At 42.8% G+C, this 24,744-nt stretch overlaps 1 protein-coding gene across 2 annotated transcripts in view; it reads right to left on the reverse strand.

Moving 5' to 3' along the window:
• The window catches only part of aida (axin interactor, dorsalization associated), a 91,338-nt gene that overhangs the window by 50,652 nt on the left and 15,942 nt on the right, over positions 1-24,744 (reverse strand). For both annotated transcript variants that reach the window (XM_060848406.1, XM_060848396.1), the window contains exons 2-3: positions 18,157-18,226; positions 3,798-3,851 (exon numbers count right to left, since the gene is read on the reverse strand). In XM_060848406.1, the coding sequence (XP_060704389.1) occupies positions 3,798-3,851; positions 18,157-18,226 (124 nt within the window). The remainder of the gene's footprint in view (positions 1-3,797; positions 3,852-18,156; positions 18,227-24,744) is intronic.

Below are 24,744 nucleotides of genomic sequence, written 5' to 3' on the forward strand. Positions count from 1 at the left end.
GGTGATTTTAGCAGTTTGGATCAAAAATTGGCAAACTGAAAGATGACAGAGGGTGGTGGTTGATGGGAAATATTCAGCCTGGAGTTCAATTATTAGTGGTGTACCACAAGGATCTGTTTTGGGGTCAATGCCATTTGTCATTTTTATAATCAATCTGGAGGAGGGCGAAGGATAGCGTCATCCACAAATTTACGAACCTAAGGACGGTAGAGTTGTGGATGTTTTCAGGTACGGAGGGACATAGATAAGCTGCATAGCTGGGCTGAGAGGTGGCAATTGGAATTTAAAATGCTGGTTTGGCAACATTTGGAGTATTGTGCATAGTTTAGGTCACCGCATTATAGAAAACATGTGGAAGCTTTGGAAAGGGTTCAGAGGAGATTTACTAGGTATGGAGGGAAGGTTTTACGAGGAAAGGCTGAGGGACTTGAGGCTGTTTTCATGAGAAAGAAGGTTGAGGGGGGACATAATTGAGACATAAGGTAATCAGACGGTTATATAGAGGAACCTCTATTATCCAGACGAGATGGGCGGGTACTATTTTGTTCTGATAATTGATTATTCGGTTAATTGACTTCCTCTGGGGTTCGGGAGTTTTCTGTGAAGTCTGCTCCCCGTCTAGTGTCCTGAACAGCAGCACATCGCGTGAGCCCCCACTCCCTGCCCGCCCCCCAACCCCCCCCCCCCCCAATCCACTCCAAACACTGTCCACCACCCCCCCCCCCCCCCACAACCTCATCTGCCCTGCCCTCCCAGTCCACCTCCACCCACTATCCAAACCTCATCCATGGCCCCGCAACCTGGCCGACCCCCTCCCCCAACATAGGTAGACTGCCTGGAGAATAGCTCTCTTAAAAAGGTACCTTTATGAAACATATTCCCTCAGAAGAAAAGATGACTGAGGAAGATACAAACAGAAGATTTGACAGTTGGCTGGCTTTGAAATTTGAATTTTTGGTAAATCTTAAATCGAGGTTTTATCGGACCAGTATTATAGAGGAAAAGTAAAAGATAGGTTAGAGAAAGGAGTTGTAAATTGTTGTCAGTTAATTATTCTGTGTTAGACTTTAAAAAAAAGTCGTTAATTTTTACTTTAAGTAGTGACTTTTGGGAGTAGTTCTTTGGCTCTCGAAGTTTTACAGATTATGGCAAAGATTAAAACATTTCTGTGTTGCAGGTTTAAATTAGCGGGAGGTGGTCACTCCATGTTGTACCACAAGGAAGTTAAGAGACACCACGTCTGTGCTGGAAAAGCTAGGCAGGGGCCAAATTCTGCATTAGAGTAACTTCACTGGAGTCCATGCAGTGACCATGAATAGAACAGACCCAGGGGCAGAGGGGAGTTCTCATCAAAAATATCCTTGTATCCTTGGGGGCAGCGGTTCTTTTTCAGGGTGGTACCCAGACAGCAGTCTCCATCAAGCAGTACTCACTAGGTAGGTAGGAGACAGACGAGAAGGAGAGGAAGAGGACTGAGGGACACCTTCCCTAACACATCTTGACAGTAGGATGCTGCCCCTACAACTTTAATGGGACTGCAATATTCCATACTAAACAGCCCATTGGCCCTCCGATATCTGAACCTCCTATCAGTGATCCATGTCTCAATTGTGTACTTTATCTAACTAATGCATCATATCTAAACTTCTGCTGAAAATGTGTTGCTGGTCAAAGCACAGCAGGCCAGGCAGCATCTCAGGAATAGGGAATTCAACGTTTCGAGCATAAGCCCTTCATCAGGAATGCTTACAGGTTGTCCTGGTTGGGTCCAAATTTTGTTGGTTGGAATGTAGTTCGGAGTCCGTGTGGGATCAGTCGGTTCCTTAGGCAGGTGCTGAGGAAGGAGATGTGGCTGTGGTAACGAGTCTGTTTGAGAACGTGGCTGAAGAGTTTCTGTGCAGAGGAGATGGCCTGAGGGGTGCAGTGAGAGAGAGACTCACTGAAATCCTTGTAGAGGGAGGAAGAGAGCTTCTTCAAGGAAGGCATCCTTGCAAGAGGATTCGCAGTAGGTTAAAATCCTCGAGTAAAAAATGAGGTCTGCAGATGCTGGAGATCACAGCTGAAAATGTGTTGCTGGTCAAAGCACAGCAGGCCAGGCAGCATCTCAGGAATAGAGAATTCGACGTTTCGAGCATAAGCCCTTCATCAGGAATGCGAGTAAAAAATGAGGTCTGCAGATGCTGCGAGTAAAAAATGAGGTCTGCAGATGCTGCATTCCTGATGAAGGGCTTATGCTCGAAACGTCGAATTCCCTATTCCTGAGATGCTGCCTGGCCTGCTGTGCTTTGACCAGCAACACATTTTCAGCTTCTTAAGTTCAATAAACTAGCAGAACATTTCTTACACATCACTGACTACCTGTGATCACAAACTCTGAAGAACAATTGGGAACAGAGGTACTTCAGCCCAGTACTGGAGACAAAAGTAGTCCCTCTACCTCAGCCAAAGCAAGTTAAATTAGCACAGAATTTGCCCAATACGTGGACCCTTGCAGTCTGTTTGCTAAATAACACATGAGCAACTCAGCATTAAGAAGTAGGTGTGGGTCATATTGGTGGTGTTACTGTTATTCTTTTACTGGCTCTTCTTCCTTGCACTAAATAACAGCCCACATGAGCTAGATGCTCTCAATACATTGGCCATACCTCCCTGCCAGTAAAGTATGTTGTAAAGACTTATTATTCTGAATTTTTGATTGTAGACTGAAATGGAAAAGGACTGTGGTTTTAAAAAAAAGTAATGTTGAAGGATTGCTGCACATTGTGGAAGCAAATAACCTGACACTCAATGTGAATGCAATTTATACTGTTGCTTGTCATGAAAGTCTGGGTACAGATAACTGGAACCAGAGGGCCGAGTATGAATGAAGATTTGACCAGCAACAATTAGCTGATTGGTCTGTGAACTAGTTATCAGACAGACATTGATCATTGATTATTGCCTGCCAACAATAATGAAATTAATTCACACTTGAGTGTGAATGTTTAAGGCAGAGTAATTAGATCTCAAGAATGAAAAGGAAGGAGTTGTGTTTCTGCTCTGCTGTTAAAAAAAAACAACACCATAAGCCTATAGAAAGCCAGTCTATGTTTCCTTCATCAATTGTTTTAAGTTGTAGTTCTTAACCAGCAAGACAGAGACTGCAACTTGCTTGCAGAAAGTTGGCCGATGCCTATTTATAAAGTAGCTGGACAAGGAGAATCAAGGAGTGGCACATCCCGACAAACTCATAGAACCATCTCAGTGAACCATGAGAACGTGGACTACCTTGCTAGTGTTTCCCTCTGCCTATCACGCCCATGTTTCTTTCCTGCCTGTGCCTGTCCAGGATCTCTCCAACAGCATGTTTATAAAGGGGGTTAGAATTTTAATGAGTAGAATTATGAAGTTCACGGTTCATAACTGTTTATCTGTAGTTAGAATCTATTTATTTGTAACAAGTAGTCATTTTTGTTTACCTCAGAGAAAAAAAAACTTTAACTTTTGAGACAACACTGGGAATAGACAGAACAGATTTCCAGTGATATGTAACAGTGTCAATAAACACTTTCAAAAACCACTACCATTTAGTTTTTAATATTTTACTGTTTAACTTTTAAGATAAACATCAGCCTTTAACGTATTCCTATTAGTAAGATTGATTGTGCAAAGGTTACAAACAGATCACAAGTTCATGGATTTTAAAGAAACTCAGTATCATAACATTCCAAAGAATTTCTAATTCTCACAGAAATCTGAATATCACACAATATATTCAATGAGCACACAGATCAACAAGGTTAACTAATTAATATTACCTGCAAAGCTGCACTTCGTAATTCAAGGCATGTTGCGATTTTGCCAAGCGTTTTCTGCAAAAGAGAGAGAAGCACGATTAAAACCTCTGGAAGAGAGGAACAGCATTCACAGGCAAGAACAGAGATCTGTTTAGAGGTGAACCTCACCACAGGTATGCCAAAGTTACATTTTGTTAATTCTTAGGTACAGTACCTTAAAATTTCAATCAACTGACTCTGGAACACATTTACATTTCACGCACAAAATTTTGCAAGTACTATTGAAACAAATAGGTTCTGGTAGGATGCTCTTCAGAGAGTCAGGGTGGACTTGATGGTCTGAATGACTTTCTACACTGTAGGGGTTCTTAATAAAGAAAAAAATTAATATAATCCACAATACTTAATGTTGATTAGACATGGGGAGAACATATCCTGTTCAAAAAGTGCTAAATGATCTACACGGACAACTTAAACAACCTAAATCAGGGTCAATTTAATAATTACTCTTCCCATTGCTCAGATGAGTGGCAGGTCTTTGGCATTCAATTTCTATTAATTTTCCACAGCTTCTGGGATTATTGTGATCGAAGATGATAAAGTTAACCCATTTATTCCATAGCCAGTCTTTTTCTGTGTAGTAGGCTGCACTTTAACAAACCATTAATAAATTCTTGGTTTGCACCAACATTATGGAAACATCTTAAATTACCATACACTCTTGGATCTCAGCTCCTGGCAATATACTGTACTGCAATTACATAGAGCAAAGAACAATATAGCACAGGAACAGCCCTTCAGCCCTCCAAGCTGGTGCCCTTCCATACTAAACCTGCCTTGACTTCCAAGATCTGTATCCCTCTATTCCCTTCCTATTGATGTATTTGTCCAGGTGCTTCTTGAATGCTGCGATTGTGCCTGCTTCCATCACCACCTCTGACAACATGTTCCAGGCACTCACACCCTGTGGGGGAAAAATGTGCCTCGCACATCTCTTTTAAACTTCCTCCCATGTACCTTGAACCTGTATCCCCTAGTAATTGACCTCTCCACCCTTGGGGAAAAGCCTCATACTTTCCTCTCTATCCATTCCATTCACAAATCTTATAAACTTTGATCAGGTCACTCAACCTCCTTCATTCCAGTGAAAACAAACCCAGTCTATCCAATCTTCATAGCCAAAATCCCCCATACCAGGGACCATCCTGGTAAGCCTTTTCTGTAGCCTCTCTAAAGCATCCACATCATTTAGCGGTGATCTGAACTGCATGCAATATTCCAAGTGTGGCTTAACCAAAGTTCTATAAACCTGCAGCATAACTTATCCATCTTTATTCTCAATGCCCTTTCCAATGAAGGCCTTTTTTTTACTTCCTTAACTAAATATGCTGCCATCTTCAGTGACCTGTGGACCTGCACAGCCAAATCTCTGCATATCAATACTCCTAAAAGGTTCTGGCATTCACTGTATAATTTTCACCTGTACTTTATTTTCCAAAATTTACCTCCTATTCGCCCCAATTAAACTCCAATTGTAAGACATCTGCCCAAGCCTCCAGTTAATCCATATCCTGTTGTATCCTCTGACAATCCTCACTGCCCGCAACTCCACCAATCTTTGTATTATCCATAACTTACCAATAAGACCAGTTATGTTTTCATCCAAATCATTTGCGTAATCATGAACAGCAGAGGCCCCACTGATCCCTGTGGAACACATCTACTTACAGCCTTACATTCTGAAAGGTATCCTTCCACCACTATTCTCTGTCTCCAATGACAGAGTCAATTCTGTATCCATCTTGCCAACTCACCCCTGAAACCATGTGACTTTACTTTCGTATTATGAGGGACCTTGTTTGCTGAGAGGGACTTTGTCAAAAGCTTTACTGAAGTCCAGGTAGACAACACCAATTTCTTTTCCAACAATCATCTTCGTCACCTCCTCAAAAAAACTCAATCAAGTTGGTGAGGCACAGCCTCACCTGCACAAAACTATCGCTAATCAGACCATTTGCTTCTGAACCCATATAAAGCTAATCCCGAGAATCTTTTCCAATAATTTCCCTACCACTGATGTGAGACCCACAGGCCTGTAAAATGCCTGTTAACCTTCTTAAACAATGAGACAACATTGGCTAGTCTCCAAACCTGTGGGAACATTACCTGTGGCCAAAAATGTCTGTTACTGTTCCAGCAATTTGTTCTCTTGCCTCCTTCAATATTCTGGGGTAAATCTTATCAGGACCCAAGGTCTTATCTACCTTAATACTTTTTAATCCTCCCACACCTTACTTTTTCAGTTTTTTTAAACCAAAGGTCATAACATCCCTGGTCATCCAAGGCTCACGTAACCTGCCACACCAATCCTTCATTCTCGCAGGAACATGACACTTCTCTTAACTGCTGCTTGAAATACTCCCACGTCTAATGTCAATTTGCCCTCAAACAGCTGCCTCCAATATGCTTCAGTTCCTGCCTATTATTATTGCAGTTTGCTTTCCACCGAAGACTGCTGTTATCTCTATCCATGACTAACTTAAAACTTACAGTATTATGGTTACAACGCCCAAAATGCTTCCCCACTGAAACTTCACTCACCTGGCAGGACTCATTTCCCAAAACCAAAACCCCTTCCTGGTTGGACTGCTTACAGACTGAGAAAGTGAGGACTGCAGATTCTGAAGACCAGAGTTGAAAAATGTGGTGCTGGAAAAACACAGCAGGCCAGGCAACATCCGAGGAGCAGGTGAATCGGCATTTCGGGCATAAGCCCTTCTTCGGCATGAGGCTGGTGTGCCAGGCAAGCTGAGATAAAAGGTAGGGGGGAGGGGCGCTGGGAATACGATAGGTGGAAGGAGGTGCGGGTGAGGGTGATAGGCCAGAGAGGGGGTGGGGGCGAAGAGGTCGGGAAGATGATTGCAGGTCAAGAGGGTGGTGCTGAATCCGAGAGTTGGGACTGAGATAAGGTGGGGGGGGGGGGGGGGGGGAAGGGAAAATGAGAAAGCTGGAGAAATCTGCATTCATCCCTTATATTTGGAGGGTTCCTAGGCGGAAGATGAGGCGCTCTTCCTCCAGACGTCATGTGGTCAGGGTCTGGCGATGGAGGAGGCCAAGGACCTGCATGTCCTTGGCAGAGTGGGAGGGGGGGGTTAAAGTGTTCAGCCACGGGGCGGTTGGTGCGGGTGTCCCAGAGGTGTTCCCTGAAACGTTCCGCAAGTCAACAGCCGGTCTCCCCAATGTAGAGGAGACCACATCGGGTGCAGCAGATACAGAAAATGATGTGTGTGGAGGTGCAGGTGAATTTGCCATGGATATGGAAGGATCCATTGGGGCCTTGGAGGAAGGTGAGGGGGGAGGTGTGGGCGCATGTTTTGCATTTCTTGCAGTTGTAGGGGAAGGTGCCGGGAGTGGAGGTTGGGTTGGTGGGGGGTGTGTGGACCTGACGAGGGAGTCACGGAGGGAGTTGTCTCTCTGGAACACTGATAGGGGTGGGGAGGGAAATATATCCCTGATGGTGGGGTCTGTTTGGAGGTGGCGGAAATGACGGAGGATGATACGATGTATCCAGAGGTTGGTGGGGTGGAAGGCGAGGACCAGTGGGGATCTGTCCTGGTGGCAATTGGAGGGGTGGGGTTCAAGGACGGAGGTGCGGGAAGTGGAGGAGATGCGGTGGAGAGCATCGTCGACCATGTCAGAGGGGAAATTGCAGTCTTTGAAGGAGACCATTTGGGTAGTTCAGTAGTGGAATTGGTCCTCCTGGGAGCAGATGTGGTGAAGGCGAAGGAATTGGGAATATGGGATGGCATTTTTACAGGGGGTAGGGTGGGAGGAGGTGTAATCTAGGTAGCTGTGGGAGTCGGTTGGTTTGTAGTAAATGTCTGTGTTGAGTCGGTCGCCCGAGATAGAAATGGAGGGGTCTAGGAAGCGGAGGGAGGAATCTGAGACAGTCCACGTAAATTTCAGGTCGGGGTGGAAGGTGTTAGTAAAGTGGATGAACTGTTCAGCCTCCTTGTGGGAGCATGAGGTAGTGCCAATACAATCATCGATGTAGCGGAGGAAGAGGTGGGGGGTGGTGCCAGTGTAGCTGCGCAAGATGGATTGTTCCACATATCCGACGAAGAGGCGGGCATACCTGGGGCCCATGCGGGTGCCCATGGCTACTCCTTTGGTTTGGAGGAAGTGGGAGGATTGGAAGGAGAAGTTGTTAAGAGTGAGGACCAGTTCAGTCAGTCGAAGAAGGGTGTCAGTGGAAGGGTACTGGTTGGGTTGGTGGGAGAGGAAGAAGCGGAATGCTTGGAGTCCTTCATGATGGGAGATGGAGGTGTATAGGGACTGGATGTCCATGGTGAAGCGAAAATCATGGAGGAGGTAGAGGGCGTAGGTGGTGTCCTGAACGTAGTTGGGGAGTTCTTGGACTAAGGGGGACAGGACAGTGTCGAGCTATGTAGAGATGAGTTCGGTGGGGCAGGAGCAGGCCGAGACAATGGGTTGGCTGGGGCAGTCAGATTTGTGGGACTATGAGGTTGGAGGCGGTGGATGGGCGATCTCCTGAGGTGATGAAGTTATGGATGGTCTGTGAGATGATGCTTTGGTGGTGGGAGGGGGGGGGGGGGGTCATGATCAAGGGGGCAGTAGGAGGAGGTGTCCGCGAGTTGGCATCCAGCTTCAGCGGTGTAAAAATCGGTGTGCCAAACTACCACCTTGTCTGCCGGTTTGATGGTGAGGTTGGGGTTGGAGCGGAGGGAGTGGAGTGCTGAGTGTTGTGAGGGTGAAGGTTGGAGTCGGTAAGAGGGGTGGACAGGTTGAGGCGGTCAATGTCACGGTGGCAGCTGGATATGAAGAGATCGAGGGCAGGTAAGAGGCCAGCACGGGGTGTCCAGGTGGATGGGGCATGTTGGAGGCGGGAGGAGTCGTCGTCAGAGGGTGGGCGAGAGTCCTGGTTGAAGGAGGAGGCACGGAGGCAAAGGCAGAAGAAATGCTCAATGTCTAGCCGGGTGTTGAACTCATTGATCCGGAAGAGGGGGGGGGGGGGCTGGGGTGCGGGGACAGAGAGATGAAGGTGAGGCCTCTGCTGAGAACTGATCATTGATCCTCAGAGAAGGGGAGGTTTGGAGGGATGGAATCAGAGTCAGGAATTTGTCTGCATAACAGTTCCCCAGGATTAGGCCATTAGCATAATCTGAGGATGTTCTCATTCTGCCACTTTATGTGGGGTAACATGTGACTGCAAGTAATGGAGTTGTTTTGAGTGGCATGTGACTGTGGGGGAATGCAGAGCATCTTTAAGCATGGCCAACTGACCTGTGGGGGGGGGGGGAAGAATGTGTCACCGAGCTTGTACAGGCTTTAATAAATTTTCACTGTTTGCTTTGTTCAGAGAGCTTTGTGCCACAACTCCATAAGCTCTGCAAGGTGTGTATTAAAGGGTCTTCCAGATAGCCTGTACTGTCTTTAATAAATTTGGTTGCTTGAGCACAGAAGTAGGTGTATTGAAGTTGCATCAAGTGTGTAAGAATCGCAGGAGTAAAAGAACCTAATGTGCTGTAGGACTCAATCTGTTACCCTCCTCCTCTCACCATCTTTTCAGCCATGTGTTCATCCTACTTATCCTGCTGTTACTACTCTGACTAGTGCGTGGCACTAGCAGTATCCTGAAGTCCCACAATTCAATTTTCTTCCTAGTTCTCTCACATTCTGCTTTTAGGTTTTTTTTAAAATCAACGTCATTATTACCAATGTGTACCACGACCATTGGATGTTTGCCCACCCCCTCCAGAAAGTCCTGCAACTGCTCTGGGACGTCTAGGACCTTAGCACCAGGGGAGGCAACACTATCCTGCATTCTCACTTACAGCCACAGAAATGTCTATCCATTCCCCTTATGACTGAATATACATAGTTCCTTTTGATCTTCTCATCTTAGCAGACGGTCTGAGACTCTCCAACTCGAGATGACCTGACTAGGCAAAAATGTAATTTCTTTAGATGTAAACATTATAGAAATTGTTGAGAACATCACTATTTTCCTTTTATTTTTCTCATTTTTGGTTTGGAACAGAGTTGAAGTTGAGCAACGAACTTTGAACAGTACACGGTTTTAAAAAGACAAAAGGAATAGGTTTACATTGAGGAACTGGCCTGGAAAGGTAATGCAGGTTAATTAGTGCTCTCAGAACAGTATAGACGATCTGACACCATGATGTTGCCATGCTCAGGCAGTGACAGCTGGATGAATGTTGAATTGGTCAGAGAGGGTGAAGTGTATAGAAAGGGAAAGACTAACTATTGCCGTTGTTTCAATTTTAGTAATATTGATTTATTCAGGATTATCATTTGGACAACGTATTGAGTGATTTATTCTGTATTTCAAGATGGTGCCAGAACATAGTAACATTATCCACTTTTCACCGGACCTAAGGACAACTGACAAAGTTAAATAAATCTCATCAAGAGAGGTCCAGTGTTGGCCAGCCAATCATACAGCATGGAGGAAAAGAAAGAGAAAACAGCGAACAGGTTCATTCTGGGTTTCAAGCAGTAGGGGTTGTGTTTTGAAAGCTTCTGGACCGTTACCGACTTGATGAATGTTTTAAGAGAATCCCAATCTTTAAGAAGTGGGTGAACAGTTTTGTAGTCTGCTAAAGCTGTATTGCACTGACTGGTGACTTTGACAGGAGAAAGTGAGGTGCAAGGAAAAAGACTGCAGATGCTGGAGATCAGAGTCAGAAAGTGTGGTGCTGGAAAAGCAGCGCCAGTCAGGCAGTATCCGAGTTGCAGGAGAGTCAATGTTTTGAGCATGTCCTGATGAAGAGCTTATGCTCGAAACATCAACTCTCCTGTTCCTCAGATGCTGCCTGACCAGCTGTGTTTTTCCAGCACCACACGTTTTGACTGGTGACTTTGAAATTCGAGCAAGACATACAGTTCGAAGTGCCATCATCCAAGGATTTCATGGAGGACTAGTATTCTTTGCTGAAAGATGCTCTGGAGATGCCGGTGTTGGATTGGGGTGTACAAAGTTAAAAATCACAAAACACCAGGTTATAGTCCAACAGGTTTAATTGGAAGCACACTAGCTTTCGGAGCACCGCTCCTTCATCAGGTGATAGTGGAGGGCTCAATCCTAACAGAATTTATACTAAATATTTACAGTGTGATGTAACTGAAATTATACATTGAAAAATTTATTCTGTTAAGCCTTTCATCTGTTAGAATACAGTGATAGTTTCACTTCTTTCATGTCATGTTTTGTTTTCTTTTACAATTTACGCCTCAACTGCATCTATTTGTCTATTGGCACGTGTGCATGTGTGGAGAGGGGAAGCCAGGGTAGTTTCTAAGAATGACGGAGCCTAGATTATAGATATTAATTATATTGCCCTGTTTAACTCTGTTATGGCTTAAGTTAGTTGCAGTTAATAATGAATTGTTAATTCTTGTTTAAATTGTAAACTTGGTGTTATTCATAAAGTCAGATTAGGAACACATGAGCAAATGCCTTAGTTTCACTGTTGTTAATCCAGTGAGAATGAGGCTTGCTATTCATGTCAGGAAGTGCCCAATTAACACTGGGAATTCTTTAGCAGCTACCTAGCTTGTGTAGATGCAATGCCTAGTTCTTGCATTTTATATTCATTACCTAGGATATAAGGCATAGTTTCATCCATGCAATATAAGATCCACATTATTCTCTATCCTTCCCACAACTGCATTATTTTATTTACATCTGAGAGGATAATATCTACAACAGTAAACATTCAGTACAGTTTCAATTAGAAACTACACAATAGGAATTCCTTTGTTATCAGCAACCACCGTGACAAATAGCTTTTGTACCTAATCATTGTCATAGTGTATTTGCAGCTTGGCAGCCCAGCAAAGTTTTTGCAGTGCTGGTTCTTCAGAAGTACAGCAAAAACAAAAACAGGCCAAGAGGTCCAACCATTCCATATTGGTACTTACACTTCATCAAAAGCCTCTTCCTCTCTTAATATTAAGAACCACCTTAAATTCCTTTCTCACTAGTCTTTATGTAGCTTTGCCCTGAATATATGTGTTATTCATCTGGAGGTAAAGAGTTGTACATTCTCACCACTCTCTAGACAAAGCTTCTCCTGGAATGCCTAATTTTGGTTTAAAAATTGTTTTTTCATAGCATGTGGGTAAATGCCTGAAAATGCCAAATTTCCTTCTTTAAAAGTGCATTACTGAAACTGATGGGTTTTTGACAGCAAAGGTTGTTTCACAGCCCCTTGCTGAGACAAGTTTATGGTCCAGGTATTTAGAGTTTAAACTTCACTAGCTACTGAGGTGAGATTTGATCTCATGTCCCCAGAGAATTAGTCTCGGCCTCTGGATTAGTAATCCATTGACATCTCTCTCTCTCTCTCTCTCTCTATTTATTAAGGGCTGTTCTACATTTTGTCCTGTACTTCCCGGGATGCTAATCAGGCAGATTCAGCAATATTGCGCTAAGGGTGAGAATTTGATCCTTGCTTGTTGGAAACAGTCACTGCCTGGCCACGTTTGGCATAAATGTCACCTGTCACTTATCAGCCCAAGCCTGAATGAGGCTCAAGGTTGGCTGTGTGTTAGCACCGCAACAATGAGTGAACATCCCCATTTCTGTCCTTGGAGAGAAGATCATTATGAAGCACCTGAGCATGTTGAGCCTCGGGCACTAGCTTGAGGAACTACTACAAAGTCCTGGATCTGAAATGATTATTAGCCTTCAACACGGCCTTCAATTGGGCGGCACGGTGGCACAGTGGTTAGCACTGCTGCCTCACAGCGCCTGTAGACCCGGGTTCAATTCCCGACTCAGGCGACTGACTGTGTGGAGTTTGCACGTTCTCCCCGTGTCTGCGTGGGTTTCCTCCGGGTGCTCCGGTTTCCTCCCACAGTCCAAAGATGTGCGGGTCAGGTGAATTGGCCAAGCTAAATTGCCCGTAGTGTTAGGTAAGGGGTAAATGTAGGGGTATGGGTGGGTTGCGCTTCGGCGGGTCGGTGTGGACTTGTTGGGCCGAAGGGCCTGTTTCCACACTGTAAGTCTAATCTAATCTAATCTAAATCATAACCATTCTCCTTTGTGCTAAGTGAAGAAGTTCCCTACCTCCCCCACAACATTTCGCTGACTTCAACTGTACAAGGGCTCCTTGATGCCACATGTAAACTGGTCCAAATGCACATTCTATGCCATGTGTTTGACTCTTAATTATTCTCTAGGTAATTAGGATGGGTAATAAATGCTGGCTAGCCAACTCCACACACATCCAGTACCAGGGTACGACCAACTGAACGAGTTAATCACTTCCCATTGATAACTAATACACTGATATCATTGTTTATCATCAGGGAATCAGTGTTCAACTCACCACCAACTGAACTAGATGAATCACATAAATGCTTTGTCAAGAACATATCAGAAGTTGGTAATTTTGCAGTGGATGACCACCTCCAAAATCCCCACTTGCCTGGCATCCCAGTCACCTTAAATATTCAGTTCCCGCACCACCAGTGCACAGTGACTGCAGTATGTACCACCTATGAGATAGTACAAAGAGAGCTGCAGTCTAAGTTTTTGCCAAGGCTGAAATGATGCCTAAATTAAATAGGCTTGGCAGATCACAAACAGAGATTCAGTGTGCAGGTTAGTGGTGACTAAATGCTGCTCTGTAGCTTGATGGATATATTTTCTAGTAATTTGATTATAATTAAGAATAGTCAAATGGGATGGAGTTGTTTGGATCTGACTTATCCTGCTTTTTCATATAGAATGTATCTGGATAATGTTCCATATTGTATATATCGGTGTTCAAACTATAAAACAACAGTTTGGAAAGAAGCACAGCTAATTCTGGAGCACAACAGCCAGCATATTGTCAGGATTTAGTATTTTCTGCATCTTGTACACATGACTATTTCTTGATATCACCTGAAGTAAACTAATTAACTGCAAGCTAACAGCCATAATAGCGGAGACCTTGAGCAGGATCATTCATTCAGCACATCTGAATCAGTGTTTGCAAATGCTTCAGCTATATCTCACATACGCTCGGATTCACTGTAAGAGAGGCTGATATATTCAAAGTCCTTTCCTTCAGTTAGTCTTTACACTGTCTGTCACCACTCAAGGTTTGAGAGCATTGCAGATTTTCCAAATAGGATGGCTTCAAGTTTTAAACTCCCCTAACTCTGGGAAAAAGACCGTAGCTATTCACACTATCCATGCCCCTTATGATTTTATAAACCTCTATAAAATCATTCCTCAGTCTCAGACATGCCAAGGACAAAAGCCCCAATCTATTCAGACTCACGAATCCTGGCAACATCCTTTAAGTCTTTTCTGCACCCCTTCAAGTTTAACAGCATCTTTCCTATAGCAGGGAGATCAGAATTGAATGCAGTGTTCTAGAAGTGTTCCCATCAATATCCTGTATAGCCACAACATGACATCCCACCTCCTGTCGTCAAATGTACTGACTAATGAAGACAAGCATGCCAAATACCTCCTTCACCACCCTGTCTACCTGCAATTCCACTTTCAAAGAACTGTGCCCTGCACCCCAAGTCTCTTTGAAAATGATGAATTTACAGGGCTACAATGACAGTGGTGGAGAATGAGACTATCTGGGTAGCTCCTTCAGGAGCTGGTACAGACAGTGGGTCAAATGGCCTGTTTTATACTGTAAAATTCTATGACCCTATGATCGAATCTATTTCTCCACTCAGGAGAATGAAGTTTTTCATTCAGGGGAACCAATCATGCAAACTGAGTAATGTAGTTTGCAGAGCTTTAAAACCAGAAGAGTTCAGATAGAACTCAAGTTGCTAGAAATGAAAGTGCACAGGCCATATGATGGTTTTGGGGGGGGGGGGGGTGGGGGGGGTGTGTGTGTGTGTGTGTGCAGTGGCATAGACCTATCGAGGGAGTTGCGGAGGGAATGGTCTCTGTGGGGCGGGGAGGGAAATCTGTCTCTGGTCTGGGGCTGATTGTACGTGGCAAAAATGGCAGAGGGTGACGTGCTGTATCTGGGGATTTGAGGGAAGGAGGCAGAGCTAAAAGATGAGGACGGGTGGTGTGTGGATGGGGGTGGGGGGGGGGGGGGGTGGGGGGTCTCCATTCTTGTTGCAGTTGGAGGGGTGGAGTTCCGTTTCCACAAATTAACCCCACCATGTGGCTGACCACTTGAACTCCCCCTCTGCCAAGGTCATATGAGTCCTAGGCTGCCTCCACTGTCAAATCCAAGCCACCAAACATCTGAAGGAAGAACGCCTCATCGTCCGCCTCGGAATCCTCCAACCACGTCATCAACAGGGACTACTAGTTTCCTCAGCTCCCTTTGCGCACCCCCTCCACCTCATCCAAGATCCAAGCTTCCAACTGAGCACCACCATCTTGAATTGCCCCATATGTCCATCTTCCTTCCCACCTATCCCAACCCTCCCCTCTGACCTATCACCATCACACCCCTCCCCCACCTCCATCTACCTATCACTTTCTCAGCTATCTCATACCTGGCCCCAACCCCAACCTTCTATTTATCCATGGGTGGCACAGTGGTTAGCACTGCTGCCTCACAGCACCAGGATCCTGGGTTTGATTCCCGCCTGTTTGTGTGGAGTTCTCCCCATGTCTGCGTAGGTTTCCTCCTACACTGTAGAGAATCAAATCAAATCTCTCAGCTCCCTTAACCCCACCCCCACATTCTTCACATTTCTTTAGAATTAGAAAATAAATCATTTATTGGAACATACTTAACTTGAATAAGGTTAAAAATCACATATCACCAGGTTATAGTTCAACAGGTTTCAGAGCGCTGCTCCTTTGTCAGATAGCTAGTTGGGCAGGATCATAGGACACAGCAAAACATTATAGTGTTATACACTGTTGCAATATATTGAATAAATATAGATTGCTGTTAAGTCTTCCATCTTTTCCAAACCTGCAATCCATTTTAAAAGACTTAATAGCAATCTATATTTGCTCAATATATCACAACAGTGTATGTGATGTTTTGCTTCAAATTCTGTGTAGCTCCTGCTCCACTAGCTACCTGACAAAGGAACAGTGCTCCGAAAGTTTATACTTCCAACTAAACCTATTGGACTATAACCTGGTGTCATGTCATTCTTAACTTTGTCTACCCCAGTCCAACACTGGCAACTCCACATCACAACTTTAACAAGAATAGTGAAAGGAGGATTTCTAATTTATGTAGTTTAAATTACATACCAAATACACACAAACTTAAATAACAATTAAGACAAAAAAAAGACAAATATATTCTCTTGCCACCTGTTGTATATAAACAAAATTCCAAAGAGCAAAAGTCCACAACACAAGATTGGAAGATAGTTATTTCAGACCTTTACTTTTTGACAAGCTGATATACTGTGTATTGAATGACAATTGTTCTTGAATTCTAAGAGTGATCAGGTGAACTAAGAACTTCTGTTGTATGAATTATCTCTTAGTTTTTCTGTCATTTTCCCACACCTAAGAGGACGCTTTCTGTTTTCAGTGTCTGGATACTTCTGTTCACTCATCTGCTCTTAGCACTTAGTTTTTTTTTCAAACACTGCAGCCTGACTAGACGACTGTTGTCAGAGAGAATTGTTGTAACTCATAAGGATGTTTCATGTGGCTCATTCTCAAATTTTGCCTCTTACTACTTCCAAAAAAAGAAACATTGCATTGCACAGCTCAGCAATATGCAACACACAAAACAACATTCAAGTCGCAAAACTTGGCTGGTGTGCCAATCACAGCCGTCCAACTTTCAGTTTATAGTCCCAAAATGAAAAACATGGGGTCTCTTACACTGGTTACAGCCCTTACTACCCTTAATGCTTCTTTCAAGTGGCGCTTACCTTGGACAAACAGATTCTCGGATGAGAATAGGAAACAGAATTCACCAAATAATGGCTGCCCACGCAGGACTTAATGGCATGATACTTCAAGTCAATGTTCAGGAATCCCAAGATTACCCCAACCAGTTGTACAGCAGTGTGTCTCCCCAGTGCTGGTAGACCAGGACTAATAAGTTGACTGTTGGACAAGTAACTCAGTTGGTTGTGCCTTTGACATGTCAACCAGTTAGGTCAATACTGGGTGATCGGTTTTCATTCTTTTCAGCATTTTGTAACTTGAGATACATCTTTTTTGGGTATTTGGGGGTGGAATGCTGAAAGAGGGGCAGAGATAGAGGGAGGACAAGAGATTGTGGACAGAGAGGCCAAGACGAGAGACCGAGAAAAGATGTGGACACCATAGATTTATTCCAGCAAAAGGGCAGAAGATCAGATTATGAACCTAAACAAAAGATACATTACCTTTATTCATCATTAACCAATTGTCTCGGAATCCTGTACAGTCTTAGTAATATTTGTCAGATTTGTCATTCCATTAACACTAGAGTGCAAGAGAACATACTGCACTCTTTGAAAATTCAGGTCTTGCAAGAAATGTTCTCCTTCGAAATTTTAGTTGCCAGTTTATTTTTTAATAAATTCGTAAGATTTGCAATTGCAGCACTGACTATCAAACTTACTTCTGCATGCTTAGAATAAACTAATAAAACCAGAAACCAGGAGGTTGGAATAATGAGCACGAAGATTTCTGAGTGCTCATTGTTAGGTTCTTTTCCTGATGTATCACTCGAGATGCAATTCGCACATACCAACGTCTGCAAACGGTTCAAGTTTATTAAAGCCTGTACAAGCAAGGTGACCCCTTTGACCCTTTTCGCTGGCGTGCGAAGTCAAGTCAGAGGCCCCTGAACAGAGAAAACACATCCCCTTTATACAGGTCAGTTAGTAATGCTCACAGATACTCTGGCCCCTCCGCCACAGTCATGTGCCACTCAAGACAACCCCCAGCCACTCTGTCACAGTCACATGTTACCCGAGATACAATGGTAGGATGAGGTCACCCTTGGAGATCATGTAAGTACCCTAATCCTGGGTACATCTGAATGCAGTGATTCAGTGATTCTCCAAGACAATGTAGGTGTGATGTGTCCTAGCTTTGGGGTGGACCTGCAAATGAGTTCTGGCTCCACTACTTCCCCAGACAACATAGGTGTGATCAGTTTCGGCATTGGGGATGCTCAAGCAAGCAAACGTGATTGCATAGGGGATGACTATGAAAGTATTTCTGAATGGAAGGGGCTAAATGATTGGTAAGTTGATAATAGTAGGGGAGTAGTAGCAAGTGACTGTCTAATTGGAGTGGGAGTCATCCACATTCTTGCATGAATGTCATCCCCACCCACTTCCAGGATGTTCAGTCAGTGCAGTTTAGCCCTTTAACATTACATTAATGTCCAGAGAGATATTCCAATTTAATCTTTTAACATTACTCTACAACACTTACCTTTTGGTCCTCTGAGAGTTCAGAAGAGTTGGTTGTTGACTGCACTTCCTTCTGCAAATGCCTGGCTAATCTGCATAAAGATAATAAAAAATTTCACAAAGTTGCATTTTTAAAATAGTTGGTATGTTATTGTGCAAACTATGCATATACGCAATGTTGCTTAGAGAAAACTACAACCATATAATACCATACAGTATTCTATTGACAAAGTCATAGTTTACTGTTTGACAATCACTAAAATGACAAAGAATTCAGAGTTTATCAAATTGTTGGGATGCCATCATGAACTCAGCACATTTAGGTAGTAATTTCCATAAGTTATTAGAGACTAAATAAATTAGAGTTACATTTCCTGGAACTTAGAAGGTTATGGAAAGCAGTGACTATGACATGGCAGAATATAGGATCCATTTTGAGACAGAGGGACTTAGGTCAGAAACAACCACGCCAGACTTAATTAAAAGGGTAATCGCAAAGGTATGAGAACAAGGACAGCTGGGATGGACTGGGATAGCAGTTTAAGTGCAAAGACAATTAAAAAGGGACACAAGCACACATTTAAAGAAAATAGTTAATGGCTCACAGCAAAGATATATTTCAATAAGGAGGGTCTTTCATGGTCCAGTGTTTGTATTGCTCCCTCTGAGCTAAGCAGCCCAGTTCAAGTCCCATCTGCTCCTGAAGTGTAACATAGCTCTGAATAGGTTAATAAGAAACTATATTCCAGTGAGAAAGGAAGGGGATAAGCCTGTGATTAACTGGACAGGTTAAGGGTAGTAACAAATTGAAAGACAAAACACAATCTGGCAAACATTTGTGCTAAGACAAAATTGGGAAAGTTTTAAGATACACAAAAAGACAACCAAAAAATAAAAGGAAGAAAATTAATTTGGAGGGTAAACTTGCAAGCAATATCAAATTAGACAGCAAGAGCTTCTTTAAACAGATAAAAAGAGAAAAGCCAAAGTGAACATAGGCCCCTGACAGAATGAGGTAAGGGAAATGATAATGAGAAGCCAGGAAATGGTAGAGTTGAATAAATTCTTTTCACTAGTCTTCACAGAAGCCATGAATAGCATTCCAAAATTACCTAATACGTAAGGACCAAAAGGAGAGAAAATAAATACAACAGCTATTACTGAGAAAAGGTGCTGGGGATACCAATGGTGCTAAAGACCTAGAGGACCACTGGACCAGATGGGACATATCTGGGCATATTAAAGGAAGCAGCTGTAAAGATAGTGGAAGCACTGATCATAATCTTCCAGGAATTCTTGGATTCTGGAAACTTCCCAGAGCTTTTGAAACTTGTCAATGTAACACCTTTCATAATAAAGGGTAGTCGACAAAAAGAAGTTAACTAGAAGCCAGCTAGCCTAATACCTCTTATGAAGGATGTAACAGCTGAGCACTTGGAAATACATGATATGGCAGAGTTGATAAGTTCAGTTGATTGGATGGCTGGTGGGTAGTGCAGACTAATGCCAAAAGAATGAGTTCCATTCCTGTACCAGCTGAGGTTACCACAAAGGACTCTCCCTCTCAACCTCTCCTATCCCCTGAGGCATGGTGACCCTCAAGTTAAACCACTAATTGTCTCTAACGAGTGAGCAACTCTATGGGATAGTAGGGCTATGATGTCATTATTTTACATAGTATGATCAAGCAGAGTCAGGATGCTTCATCAAGGGAAATCCTGCCTGACAAACTGACCAGAGCTCTTTGAGAAGGTAACAAGCAAAATAATTAAAGGAGTAGTGGTGCATGTGATATATTTGGATTTTAGAAGACATTTAATAAAATACTAAATATTAGGCTGCTTAATAAGCTGAGAACCCATGGTGTTAGAGCTAGTATATTAGCATGGATAGAGGATTAGCTAATGAACAGAAGACACTTGGGATAAACCAGACATTTTCAGAATGGCAACCAGTAAATAATAATGTGCCAATTGGGTTGGTGTTGGAGCAATAATTATCTACAACATATGTTTATGACTTGGATGACAAAAAAGTGAATACAATACAATTGGCTCTGATATAACAGGATAGTTCTGTTCTCATGCGAGCTCGTGTTCGTAGAAAATTGCACAACAGCCACATCATTTATACTAATGGGGCTGGAATTGCATTTTAGCCAATTCAGGTAAGCAAAGTTCATGTTCTATAAATAATGGTCTAAATTTTTCAAATACGTTAAAGCCAATTCTTGTTGAAGAAACACACGTTTTCGCAGAACTGACTGTTCAGCTAACTTTGCAGATGACAGAGAAATAGGTGGGAGGCAAGAGTTAAGGACGTCCGAGCATATGCTGGGATATAGACCAGTTAAGCGATTCGACAAAAAAATTGCCAGTTGGAATAAATGCTGGGAAAATATGACATTATGTACTATTGCAGAAAAGCATGATATTAAAGAGAGTTAATTTGCTCTGCTGACCTGCAAGAAACTGAATGCTCTGGTGTAGGGTGTGTGTCATTGTCTTATGGGTGCAATGTGGGAGGTTTACATTCCCATCCCTTGCCAATCAGGGATGATTTACATTGATTTCATACCCTATTCAGAAATCAAAAAGAACATTATAGTTGAAATGCTGATTACTCCTTGTAGTTAAAAAAATACAATTCACACCAGATCTGGCCATTAAGGGATGATTTGAATTATATTGTTTCTGGAGGTGAGATGGTCATTGTATTGTATCAAGGGGCATGTGACTGTGAGGGAGAGACTGAGAGTTGTCTTATGGACATTATTAGCTGTGCTGTAAAGATTTTGTATAAAGGAAGGACCTGTTTTCTTTGTTCCCAGAGAGCTTTTGAACACATCTGTAAGCTCTGCAAGGTGTGTTCAAGATTCCATCAGAAAGCGCTCCCCTGGACATGCCTCACAAGCATGCTGAAAAGTGTTCAGGGTTTCTCCAAAACCTGAATTGTACTTTGCTTGTTCACAGAAATCAGCGTGTTGCAATTGCACCAAGTGCGTAAGGACCTCAAAAAAGAAAAAGAGAACCTAACAGAAGAATAGAGGAATATTAGTTAAGTGGAGAAAAAGCACAGAAATCTACAGAACAGAGAGACCTTGCAGTCCCTATCAATCACAAAAATCTAGCTTCAAGTTCAACAGGAAAGAGGGAAGGTTAATAGAATACTGGTCTTTACTTCAAATGGGATGGAGTATAATGGAAGAGTTTTGCTAAATCTCTCCAAGGCATTAGTCAGACCATTGTTGGAATTCTGTGAACAAGTCTGGGCTCTTTATCGGAGGAAATATATAGAGACTTTGGATGCAGCCCGAAAGATGGTAAACTAGGCTAATACAGGATAAGGAGGGACTGTCTTATGTGGCGAGACAGAGTTTATAAGAATGAGAAGTAACCTTATTGAAATAAGAAAGGATTCTTACAGGATTTGATAGGATACGTGCAGAAAGGTTGCTTCTCCTTGTTGGAAAGTCTGGAACCAGAGGACGTGAACTCAGAATGAGGGGTCGCACACTTAAGACAGATGTAGGAAGAATTTCTTCTCTTAGATGGTAATGAATCTGCAGAATTCTTTACCACAGAGCACTATTGAGGCTGAGTCATCAGGCATATTCAAAGCCGAGATAGACAGATCTTTAATCAGTAAGGGAATTAAGAGTTATAGGGAAATGGCAGGAAAGTGAAATTAAAAATAATCAGATCAACCACAATCTCACTGAACAGCAGAGCAGGCTCAACAGGATGAACAGCCTTCTTCACCTACATCTTGTGGGGCAATTTAATCAAAGTCTTCATGATATGTGGAGAGGGGTAGATAGTTCCTCCCCGCTAAAATTGGGGGGGGTTTGGTAACCTTAGAGACATTGATGAGCGGCATAGATAAGGTGTATAGTTAAGGTGAATAACAAAGGTCTTGTCTAAGGTGGGGGAGGAAGTATTTTTAAGGTGAGAGGAGAAAGATTTTAAAAAAGAACCGGAGAGGCAACTTTACACAGCAGGTGGTTTATATGTGGAATGAAATGGGAAAGGAAGTGGTAGATGTAGGTATGGTTGCAACATTGAAAAGACATTTTGATGGGTCGATGAATAGGAAAGATTTGGAGAGATAGGGTCCAAATGCAGGCAAGTGAGGAGAGTTCAGTTGGTCAGCATGGACTAGCTGGACCGAATGATCTGTTTCCATGCTGTGTACAAAAATGGTTAATTGATAGAAACACACCATTCAGCATCTCTCGGCTGCACTCTCTCTATGACAAGCATACTCTTCCTGACATAAGGAGAACGAATACGCCAACTGCAGTCCCACTGAGGCATCTCACTTCTGTACTCAAGCCTTCTTGCAATAAATTCCAACATACTATTTGCCTTCCTGACCATATACTGCACCTACCATGGTGGTTTTCAGTAATTCATGGAAAACTCCCCATAGGTATCTTTGGGCAAGATGTTAGATCAACGGTTACTTTAAAATCTCAGATTAACAAACCTTGGTCACTCAAAGGGATTTTTGGGATGATGATTTGTGTGGAACTTGACCATGGAGCAGCCATGATTTATTTGCATGATAAAACAGGTCCAAGGCACGAAATAGCTACTCCTGTTCCCATGAATAATAATAGAAGTAGAGAAAAAAAGTCAGATTGACAGAGCTGGCTCAGTTGGTAGCTCGTCCACTCTCACTCTGTTGAGTATTGTCAATTCTATTCCAGCAATTTAGCACGTAAGTTGACATGACAGAACAGAACAAAGTGGGTGCTGCATTATCAGAGGTACTATGTGACTATGAGATTAAATTGTGGCTTTATCAGATATACATTAAAGATGGAAAGGACAGGAACATTCCCATCAATAGTAGAATTTATTTTCCACCACAAAATATTAAATTGATGGAGTTTGAACATTACAAAATGAATTAAGACAAATATAGGGGTACAGTAGGCTATGGACAAAGGTGAATGGGATTAGTGTAGTTTGGTGTTTGTTGGTTGGAACAGACATTTTCGGTCAAAGGGTTTGTTTCTATGCTATATGACTATAACATTAGAAAAATATTGTCTATTTAATTACTGCTTGTGGGACTTTATCAAGTGCAAATTTAACATTTGCCCGTGTACTAACTCCGTGATTTTACATCATTTATCAAACAGTGAAGTTAGAAATTGGAAAACTTTACATCACTTAACAGTTTGATAATCCAATCATCGTTGTCACAGGAATTCATCAGCTCAGTATCTGAGGCCCTGCTAGCTTCAGGGTTCTTTCTTCCATCAGGACAGAAGTGGGTATTTTCTCTGATGTTTACAGTGTTCAATACAATTAACAATTCCTCAGATACTGAAGCAGACCATCCCAATTCTAAGGTTTGCAGTGTATTTTATATTATTGTATGATTGGTGAGGTGAAAATCCTGGCAATTTCTTTTCAACAGCACTTCAAGAGTAGTTTCACCACATGAATTGTAACAGGTCAAGCAACCTAGCTCACCAGTAACACGAGGACAACTGCAGATGGAAAGTAAATGCTGGCCTTGTCATTATATCAACATCCTATGAATGAACTAAATATAAAAAAATGGCTAACAATAAAACTGGTTTTCCATTATTAAGAACCATTGTTTCAAAATCAGGGGTCACCCATTTCAGATAGAGATGAGGTTTGTTGTTGGGAGAAATGTAGAGCTGAATTTACACAATCAGCCAAGATCTTAACAAATTAACTACTTCTGGTCCTAATTTATATTTAATATGTATTATATACCATGTCCCAAACCACTAACCTGGTTTTTGGCCCCCTTCCCATTTCATTCCATTCCCTTGTGAGTTTGAACATTTGCAATTCCTACTGTTACAGAGCTCAATAAGTCCACTAATTCTCCAGTACAATGCCACAGTGGCTATTCTTTAACCATGTTTCAGCTTTGCCTGCAGCATCTGTTGATTGTGACCATTGTGTTGAAGCTGCAGCCTGGTGGCATTACTGCAAGACAATCAATCCAAAAGATCCAAGTAATGGTCTGGGGACAGGTTCAAATCTCAACTTGGCACATGGAAGAATTTGAATTCCATAAAAATCTGGAACTGAGATCATTGTGAATTGTTGGGGAAAAAAAAATACCTGGCTCAATCACGCTCTTTGGGAAAGGAATCTGCCATCCTTATGTGGTGTGGTCAATATGTGATTCCCGAACCAGAGCAAATGTGACTAACTCTCAACTGCCCTCTGAAATGGCCTAGCAAGCAACTCCGTTCTAGCAATCCCTAGAAGGTCTCAAACGAAAAATGAAACCATATGGACTACCTAGCATTAGAACTACTGGTTGAGCTGGTCAAGTCTTAAAGGACATTGCTGGTAAACTGTGTCTGCAGCAGGTGGTGACGGAACCAACAACTTGGGGGGGGGGGGGGTGCAGACCTGGTTTCATCCATACCAATCTGTTTACTACAGATGTTTCTGTCCATGACAGTAAGCGACCAGCCCTCTTGTAGAGTAGTCTCTACCCCTGCATCAGGCGGCCTGGGTCAAGTCCCACCTGCTCCAGAGATGTGTAATAACATCTGAACACGTTGTTTAGAAAAAAAGATGTTAACAGTGACCACCACAAAGTCCTC

This window comes from Hemiscyllium ocellatum, chromosome 3 (assembly GCF_020745735.1).
Source record: "Hemiscyllium ocellatum isolate sHemOce1 chromosome 3, sHemOce1.pat.X.cur, whole genome shotgun sequence".
NCBI classification, from domain to species: domain Eukaryota; kingdom Metazoa; phylum Chordata; class Chondrichthyes; order Orectolobiformes; family Hemiscylliidae; genus Hemiscyllium; species Hemiscyllium ocellatum.